Source organism: Cyprinodon variegatus, unplaced genomic scaffold (assembly GCF_000732505.1).
Source record: "Cyprinodon variegatus isolate N-32 unplaced genomic scaffold, C_variegatus-1.0 Scaffold491, whole genome shotgun sequence".
NCBI classification, from domain to species: Eukaryota; Metazoa; Chordata; class Actinopteri; order Cyprinodontiformes; family Cyprinodontidae; genus Cyprinodon; species Cyprinodon variegatus.
In genome coordinates, this window is record NW_015150944.1 from 258,935 (window position 1) to 269,273 (window position 10,339).

The 10,339-nt window shown below is 36.7% G+C and overlaps 1 protein-coding gene across 8 annotated transcripts in view; it reads right to left on the minus strand.

Moving 5' to 3' along the window:
* The window catches only part of kiaa1217 (KIAA1217 ortholog), a 126,726-nt gene extending 116,593 nt beyond the window's left edge, over nucleotides 1-10,133 (minus strand). The window contains exon 1 of one of the 8 annotated variants that reach the window (XM_015390276.1): nucleotides 9,017-10,133. In XM_015390276.1, coding sequence (XP_015245762.1) covers nucleotides 9,017-9,359 — 343 coding nt within the window. In that variant the 5' untranslated portion in view covers nucleotides 9,360-10,133. The remainder of the gene's footprint in view (nucleotides 1-9,016) is intronic. The other 7 variants (XM_015390277.1, XM_015390283.1, XM_015390284.1 and 4 more) reach the window with 7 other exon arrangements.
* Nucleotides 10,134-10,339: the final 206 nt, after the last annotated feature.

The window sequence follows — 10,339 nt, forward strand, 5'->3', positions numbered from 1 at the left end:
TTTTTTTTTTTTTTTTTTAAAGATAATGCAAATTGATTGATGTTATTTATTTCTTTGGCTGTCTAGTTGAATCAAAAATGTGCAAAAATATTATACTATAGGTGCTGCGCTGGAAGATGGTCTTATCTGCAAATTGGCTCCAAATCAATTTCTTCTCACTAAACCAATCAGCAATGGGTGGATTCCCCAAAGGATTAACTATTTACTCCAAATTCAAGTTGTTCTTCTCCAAATTTTATTAGTTTAATTCAATAGTGAACGTGGTTTTGTGAAAAATAGAGATAACTTTGCTTGACAGCACCTGTCATGTCTTTTTACCTCTCTGTTAATCTTCTTCAGCAAAATCAGACAAACTAAACACTGTCATCATGTGGATGTCAATCACTGAGATTTCGACCGACTTAAATGTGATGGTGTCAGCCCACGTCCACATATTCATATTGAGAGATGTACAGTATATCAGACACCATTTTTCCAGAAATGGTGTCTGATTAAGTTTTACCAAAGTTTAAACATGAATATGATGCAATAATTTTTTGCCCTTTTTTGATAACCATATTTTTATACTAAATAAACTTCAAGGTTCCCAATTCAGCCTATTAATTATGTAAAATGCAAAATAATTTAAACTTCCAAATGTTTAAACATTTTCTTAGAACTTCTGTTTTGGCAGTTCCCAATCTTATAATGTGTGTAGCAACCGGATTTAGATACTGGATATTTTGTTGGATATTATCTTAAAAAAAAAAAAAACAATAAACAACTTATAGATTATATATCCTTCTTTATGTAAACTCTCTTGCATAAACAGCAGGAGTGAAGCACTCCACTCGGGATTCTGCTCCATAGACATATATATAAGGGTAGACCCCGCACTGACTGATGTGGAACAGAAATTACGGGCGCCATCTTGGGGAGGTCAACCTTTTACCCTAACCTGCTGCTTTAAGTAGAACAGAAGAAGGATGCCTCAGCACTGCAGCGTATTTTTGTCTGAATCAACAGACTGTTTACATCAGGGCTCGAGGGATAATTTCGTGAAGGCATCTGAGCTTTGTAAGACATTACTAAATAAACAGCTCATATACACTACATAGAATAGAAACTCCCTTTGTCACACAATTGGTAAATTTCACTGTTATAGCAAAAGTGGTTGCACAAATATGGACCTGAAAAAGTGTATGAAAATAATAAAATAAGTGACAGAGTAAAAAAAAAAAAAAGTCCAATTCTTTTTTATTTGTTAAGCACTTAAAAACAACTGCTGACTAAAGTGCTGTAAAAAATAAATAAGTAAAACATAAAAAAAAAAAGTATAAATAAAAAACAAAACAGCTAAAACATGGGTAAAAATAATATTCACATAAAATCTAAAAAAAATATATAAAAAATAAACAAAAAAAATATTGGATTGTACTGTGTTTTCACAAAGATAAATACTGTGCTTCTGAAGAATAGATAATCAGTGTACATCTGTGGACATTCATACAGTATGGTTATACAGAGATACGCACACACACAGGATACAGCAGAGCTTGTATCCTCCACAGAGCCAACAAACATATGCTACACTACTGGAGTAGTTGCAATGTTGGCAATATGGCTGTACTTTTTCTCTAATAAAATGGTTAAAATTGAGTGCAAAACTTGTTGTGCTCAAGCTTCCGGACTAATTCATTTTTATAATTAGGAATATTTTTTATATTTAAGTTTCAATTTTATGTAACCCAATGGTTAAAGAAAAAGATGCAGTGATCCAGTTTTTTTCCAAATCAATACCGATACCTAGACTGAGCGTATCGGACGATATCCGATACCAATCCGATTCAGCTGTTTAACAAATGAACCATGTATCTTCCAATGTGAGTGAAGGCTTTAGCCTTGACATAAACAAGGTAAAAAGGTAAAAAAATATCACAGATATAAATGTACTTTACATCTATATATATAAAAACACAAATAATGGTTAACATTCTCTTGTAAAGCGTACTGGATTGGATCTCCGATATAAAATCCCAGATATCCAATCCTGCTAATTATTCAATATCTGAGCCAATATCCGATCCACATATCGAATTGGTGCATCTCTAGTTAAAAGTAAATGCCTCAGTTGTTTTCTTTTTGAGTATTCTCACTTGATCATGGTTTTTTTAAACATCCAGCAAGACTAAACAAGTAATAAAATTATTTATAAGGAGCTGATTAAAAAGCATCAGGAAAGGTTCATGTCTGGAAGGACTCTGATTGATAATGACTCAGCCTCTTTTAAGATACTTTGTCAGTCTTTGTTATCATTGCACCTTTAAAGCTTTCTTTCAGGCTAGACAAACCAACATTTGTCATTGTGAATGATCACCGAAGTCTTTAGATTTTTTTGATCCACCAGGGAGCAATTTGTCCAGAGAGTAAAGACCCCACCTCCTGTTGACTGAAAAGGGCTTTAATGACTTAGACCAGCTAACTTTAAGAAGATTCCACACTTCTGTTTTTACTGTCTGGCTTTTCAATGTGTAACCACATCAGTATGTGAGGGCTGCTCCAGCTTGTCTACAAGTGTCAGAGGTTAGTGAGACATTTAATATTTTCTTGTACATGTCTGACTGTCTGTAACAGTTTGATCCACTGTTGAGGAACTTGCCAGGACATATTCGCTGCTGAAATCACCATGCCAGTTTTGTGCATTTACTGCTACAGTTGTGTTTATTTGTGACTGACATTTTGGGGACTGCGTCTATTTCGCTTAAGAAAAGAAATCTGCTGGAAGAGCAGCTTAGAATGATGAAAATGAGTTTAAGCACTGGGATGTCTTCAGCCATTTGACTGAGTCTAAGTGTGGAGATTGACTCACAAGTCTATAATTTTTCAAACTTTTCATATTAGACAACCATCAGGCAGCAAAATAAATACGACATAGCATCAAAACAGCAATTGACACAAATGTCTGATAGAGCATGTCATATTTAGGCAAAAACTACATTGAATGATTCCAACCAATCCCTATTGAAAATAACTATCTAAAATACTGTGCCAAATATATCACATGTTCGTCACTCAGCAAATTTAGATTGTCAGTGAGCAGGAGGTTGATTACAAGCTAAACCCCCTGCTCTTACTTTGAATCGAGCAATCTCAAAATTTCATTTTATTGGTTCATGTGAATAACAGTCAATTATCACTGTGCCTGGTTATTCATTTCCTTATGACTAGGAAATTGTTGAATCCGTTTTACCTGCTGTTGCAAAAGGTTTCTGTCAGGGAACCTAAGCAGTGTGCAAGCAAGCAAATGTTGACTTACATCATAACGTTGCAAATTTAACATGCCAGAGGAATTAATTAAGCCAGTTACAGTCAGTTATGGTGTAAAGGTTTGAGCGTGGGTGCAACAGTTACACAACATCTGTAGATTTTCCTTAATGCAACTTGTTTGTGCTGATGCTAGATAGATCCTTAATTTGAGCCCCTTTAAAAGATGCACTGCTCAATTAGCTCCCTTGTTGCTTCATCTAGTGAATTTAATGTAAGAGTTGGAGGTTAAAAAATAACATTGGACCAATATATGAACTGGTCTAGCAGCTGCAGTGTAACATAGCAAGTGACGTAAGCCTTCAAGAACAATGGTAATGGTTTGATTAGAGTTATACCATAACTGAGTTATACCAAGTTTTCAGTGAAACACTTGGAAAAGATGGGTACAGTGCAACATCAGCTTTTAGTATTTGACAAAATATTTTTTCAGCTGTTTTTAACAATTAAGAGTTCTTGGTTTTTTTTTTAATCAAATAAAGCACAAAGAAACTATTCCTTGTCAAACTCAAAATTTCACTTTGTTGCCAAGCTTATTTTTTCAAAAACAGGAAAAAAGAGAAACAAATAAAACACACTGAAACAGGGCTATTCAGCTTGTAACTTTATACACAATCAAAAACTCTTTCTGTTTTCCTAATCCAATTCCTGATTTAAAATCAAAAGAGAGAAATAACAGAGCATCACAAAAGAAAAGTTAAACAGGTGTCATACAATGCTAAAAAGACAAATCATCTCCCGTCCAATTTTTGAACCCTCGACCCTTGAAATTTGTTGGTTTTGTTTAAGGTAAAGATTTTTTTTCTTCTACAGAAAAAAGTCAATTAAAAGAGTTTAGCCAGGGCTTTCAATCTAAATGCCTCAGGCGAGCAAATCACAATGCCCGGATATTCTCACAGCTGTAGGGGACATTTTACCTTTGTCTTTGGTCTGTCAATAAGTGCCCAGTGACTAAAGAGACACTAGCAGCAATAGACTATACATGAGTTAATGGCGTGTTCATTGACCTGGGACCTGTGCTCAGAAAATGATTGGATCTGGACTCATTCAACAACCTCAAACACACAATAACTGGTCCACTGAGCAAGAAGAAAGAGCTAAAGTTGTGGCTACTCATGAGTGTCTACTGTAAATCCTTCTTTTGGGAATAGTGGGTGTATGTTTGGGTCCTAAGGTGTGGCTTGGGGGAATGAGGGTTTTCCCTTGATCTTCAGTCTATCGAGTTCTTGATGAAAAAGAAAGAAGATTTGGCACATCTGTAGGTTAGATTCAAGATGAAACAACAGCATTAATTTCAGTCACACTTGCTCCGAATGTAGGTACAAGGTTTTTAACTTGTTGATCTTCGTTTTTGAAATGTTTCCGTTCTGCTGTGGCCCAGCGTTTGACTTGATTAAAGGACAAAATCATCAAAGCAAGTCATACAAATGCAATGTAAAATTCTTTCCATCTCGACATACCAATGCAAGATATATCTTTTTTTATGTTTGTGTTTTAGTCCAAAGAATAAATGCAGTTAATTCAGCCAACTGAAGGGTGGAAGTAAATTTAAAGGCTCCCTCAGGGTTTCCTCTCAAAGAGTCGACAGAGAAATCGATATTGTTCCACTTCCCCTCCCTTGCTATTTTTTTCCTTTCAGGCAGATGTGATGTGTGCACATATGTATTCATCCACATCTGTCTGTTCGTCTGACTGTAAGCAAGAGCAGGATCATGCATAGCACTTTGTTATTTGTCAGAGCCGCTTAAAACAGACATTTATGTTTTTGATTAACTACCTTGCTTATTCTTTTCTTTCATATAAATGTTCATGTAGATTTTATATCACACACTAGAATACAGATACAAATAGAATGTGACTGTTTCTTATTTACTAAGTTCCTATGTTTACTTTTTAAATAATTTCTTATAGAAATTCGTAATTTAATTACCAATGGGGTTTTGGGGCCGACACTACAATTTTGGTGGTTGGCTTGGCTCCACAGTACATCTTTGTTGTATTTTTGGAAATATTTCTACTATATTTTCTTCTTTTGAACACATTTTTCCCATCTAATGCACTGCGGCATAGTTCAGTTTAAGGGTTGAATTCCAAATGGGGCCATTCTAGAGGGAGTTTGCATGTTCTCACTGTATATCTGTTGAATTTTATTCATGTGTTCTAGTTCCTTCTGACATTCCTAGACAAATGCATCTTACCAATCTAAAAAAACCCCTAGGTTTATGTGCACTTGCGCAAAATTAGCATCATTAACACTGACTAGAATAAGAACGTAAAATGGATAGATGTTTAAAGAGATATTTACTCTGGTAAAATGTGATTTATCAAAGTCAAGCACAATCTTCTCTTACAATAAATATGTAGTTCAATGTGAATGTTTATACAGTTTTCTTCAAAAAAAAAGTTTAAAATGTTTCCAAATTACAGGAGCTGTAAGACTTTAGAACCATCACTGTTCCCAACCACCTCAATAAGTTGTTACATTCATGCAGATTTTTGCACATTTTTGATTCAACTAGACAGCCAAAGAAATAAATAACATCAATCAATTTGCATTATCTTTAAAAAAAAAAAAAAAAAAGCACTTTGGTTTAACACATGTTAAACCTGACCCTATGCTTAATGTTACACATTGTCTAGAGTAATCAAACAGATTTCCCTCTTGGTGGGAACCTCCACTTTAAAGGCTGAAATTGAATCCTTTGGTGAGCAGAAGTCATCTTTGAAGCTTTCACACAGTGGAAATGTCACCTGTCACACACACTTATTGTCTGACAAGCCTATGTGTAACAGCTCTGTTTGACCCTGTGGGCTTCGACCGTTGCTATCGTCATGCCCAGTAACTGCCATTAGTTCAGGAGATGACTGGTCAGGAATATATATGAACACCCTCTGTTTTTTTCTTTGTATAGGGACTATAAATGGGCATATAATACAGCACCCTGACTATTACAGGACAGCAAACCAGTTTTGAAATAATAATAAGTAGAAACCAATTAACAAAAACAGTTTATGCATGTATACTGCAATGCAGAATGTTTAAACATCAAAGTAATGGAAAACTGGTCTGTTCTATTGCAAGTTTCTGAGGAAGTGGACTGCTGAATCACTGCCTATTCAAATGAAAACTTCAAAGTTACTGTCCAGAGATATAGCAAAGTTTGAACAGCCACTGAAGTTCAACTCTCACTTAAGTATGCAGTGCAGGACAGAGGCAAATGTAGAGAACAGTTCACTTATTCCGTTTGATGGTTTTTGCATGTTTATGAGTGCCTGGTTGTATATGTGGGGCTGGTGGAAAAATGTTTTAATAAGTGATTCTATTGCTGTCATAACACAACAGGAGGATGATATAGGAAGAAATGAGTGACTCCAGAAGAAGCAGAAAGAAGAAGAAGAAGACAAAAGGAATAACAGTGATGAAGGATAAAAGAACTATATAAGGAGATAAAAGAAAATAAAGAAGTCCATAAGCACTAGAAATAATCAAAGTATGGTTTATCACAAATTCTAGGTTTGAAGTTTCATCCATCCTACAGGGGTTGACCCCAGCTTTTAAGAAGGACATCAGCTCTGCAGAAAAAAACAAAATTTATTTCTATAAAAGACGACACTGGAAGCTCAGAGAAGAACAAGCACATCTGGTTTCCAGAACCGCCCCCTGCCCCCCTAACCTGACTTCACCATGTTGAGAGATTCACACACAGACACAGCTTGGGACCTGTTGATTTCTCAGCATGCCCAGCTTACATTCCTGGCCTCCTTCTGTCACTCTACCATTTGACTCCGCCTTGTAGCCTTTATCTATATCACCCCCATTCCTGTCGGAGTTCCCTGCCTTTGACTTCAAACCGTAATTCTACAGTGATTTATTATTGACTGACTGCGAACGTTACAGTGCATAAGAAAATTCTTCACTGTCAGTCGAGTGCCCAACAACAGCAACATTGATGTAAAGCACAGAACTAAATCCTCACTTACATACAGTCTTGCTCAAGTTTCATCTTATATAACTTGAGTGTAAGAAGATTGGCTTTTGACACAGCATGAAAACTGGTGCCATGCAGAGTTGGGAATGTGGCGAGAATAAACTAATGGGAGACTGAGAGTCCAATGGGACATCAACACATTAGGTTAGTGGCAGAAGTTATATCTGTATTAACTTGGCAGAAAGATATTCAAAGGTTGGATTTGGTTTTCAACTAATAAAAAAAAAAAAAACATCACACAATCACCACTGAACTAACCAAGACACTCATTGGTGTGAAAGCTGAAATTGCAAGACCTAAAATCAACTATATGAATCATAGATGATTTGTTTAAAGTGAAGGGAAAAAAACTACATGTTTAAAAGGAGGGATGCCAAATACAGCTACAGTTCAAATTGCTTTTCAAATTGAGGGCAGGTAGGGACTGTTTTTCCATAACTATAAATACATATGTTTCCATTATTATATTATTACGTTTTAATAGTAAATAATGTTTAATTATAACGGCTGCCAGAGTACTGAAATGTCTTTTCCATTTTGTCAATACTATATCTGTCTGAGTCTGACTTTCTTACGTTTAAGATACTCAGAACAAACCATAGAGCACGTCCATGTGGAACAGTGACACCTTAGCCCCGCCCTCCGACTACACATACATTTGAGACATTTGTTTTGTTCTTATCATGAACAGTTTGTTGGTTGGTTGTTATTCATTGGAAAAATAATACAAAGTTAAAAACTGTCTAGTTAATATTATGCTAAACAAAAGTTATAAGTGAATAGAAAAAAAAAATAAAAACATTGTCAAAGCTGTATTTTTACAAATCTGTATTATAGAGTTTGTTGGAATACATTTGTTGACTTATTAGATCCTTTCAAAATAAGGTGAAACAGTAAAAGTTATTATACAAAAGCATACTTACACTCTGGAATTTGGAACATTAAAAAAGCTTGATTTAGATAAAGTGCTTGAAAAAATAAAAATAGAGAGAGAGAGTAATGCTAACTGTGCTACTATAATGTGGTAAAGTAGGATGCTATCTCCACTCATTATATGTTTTTTCTCGGTGTTAGTAAAATCTTATATATTGCTTCTACTCCTTTCATGAACAATAATGACTTCTCTCTCTCTCTAGAAATGTACATTTGAAAAATGTTTCATTATTTAAGAGAAACTTAATCTACATTTAATTTTATTAATTGGAGAACACAAATCATGAAATAGTGAATCTCTACACCAGTAGAGTTACTCCTTTAAGGTTCATCAATGTTATTTTTCAACAATGACAAAATGACTATGAAAATGTAAAAGAAGGAAAAAGCAAATACAAGATACTAACCATTTAAATGTATCATTAAAAAATTATACTTCTAATTCCAGCTGATTTCCATTTACAGGATTATGACATTCTTGCTTCTGTTCATTTCTAGTTGCAAAGTCTGGATTATTTTATCCAATTCTATCTCCTAATATAATCTCAGTCAGGATGATATTTCAACCCATTAAGTAAAAAAATAAAATGAAGTGCCACTTGAATGAACATTTGATTCCTCCACGACCAGAAAATAATCTCGAACTAAATGAATCAGCCATGATTTAGAAACATTAAATTGATATGAATATTAACATCAAGTATCAAAGAAAATACACTACAGTGTAGCAATACACCTAGAGACAACCAGAAACATATTATCAGAGAACAATATATTTTTTGGTTACTTACTTTGCACTGGGCCCTGCTGTTGACTTGATATTTTAGGTGGGCTGATCCTGCTCTTTGGAGACACCAACTCTGCATTCTGGTTCTTCTCACCTGGATTCTGGGTAGGGCCCAGAGTCTCAGTCTGGTTCTCGCTTTGTGGTTTGTCTTGAGTCACACTTCCAGTCAAAGGTTTCTGTCTGTTCAGAGCACTATCGTTACCTGCCCTCATTAACTTCTCGCCCACACTAAGGATACGATTGCGGCCAGCCAAGCTGGCTGTGCCAGGGCATTCCTTCCTCGGTGAGGGCAGCTTGGATCCAGCTCCTGCCGAGGGGGGCCGAGCAAGCCGGGAGGCTTTAGACATCCTGCAGCTCAGTGAACCAGTGAAAGCTCCTCAGTCTATCTCAGCCGGGGTGACGGCAGCTGTATCCCAAGGGCATTCTGGAGGTTTTTCATGGTTGTCTGTGACTCCGGAGTTGCAGCGTGTTGAAACTAGTGCAGGTTAGACTAAAGGGCCAGAATTAAGGAGAGGGTAGAGAGAAGGAGGGCACTTTTGGGAAGCAAGGTGGGAGGAAACTTAGCTCCTTGGAAGGTGTTCACCTCTCCTTGCATGGCCTCCTGGGATCATCCTCCAAAGCAAACAGTGATTGTGTACATAAGTGTGTCTGTTGGTAAGTCGCTGTATGTGTGGATAAACCTGTGGAGTGACAGGATGTGCCGTGCGAAATGCAAACAAAAACTCAGGTCTCCAATGTCAGCGCATTCCGACTTCTTAATCCCCACTTTGCCTCCTCCTCCTCCTTCTTTTTCCAGCAATCCTCAGCTGCTCCCACTTATCTGCACCTACATTCATAGCAGAGTCATTAACTTTTCTTTCCTACCTCATACCTAATAATTCCTTCCAATGTTAATGTCCGTCTTTCTCTTGTCCCTCCTCTTCTCTTTGGCGTCAGTTTACAGGCTCTTCTTGTCTGATGCACAGTGGGTAACCTTCCCAGCGCTCTGGCTGGCAGTAACCAGAGAGAGAAAGAATTACAGACCAGGAAAAAAAAAGCACCAAAAAAAGAGCACAAGGAGGAAGGAATAACTGTCAGCAGAGGCTGCACGGAGGAGCCTTTCTTTTCAGGTGCAGCTGCACAAGCTGTTCCAGATGTGCGCGCAGCGTTCCACGTCATTGGCCGACTCCTCAGAGCCACTCTCTGCTACAGACCACTACTTCGCCTCGTCCTATTTTTGCCTGTTCCTCTTTTCTTCAACTCATTCTCTGTCAGCTTGGAGTTATTTAAATCCAGCCAGCCTGCGCTGCTCACATGTGATGAAATGTTCAGAGGCAGGAATCACACA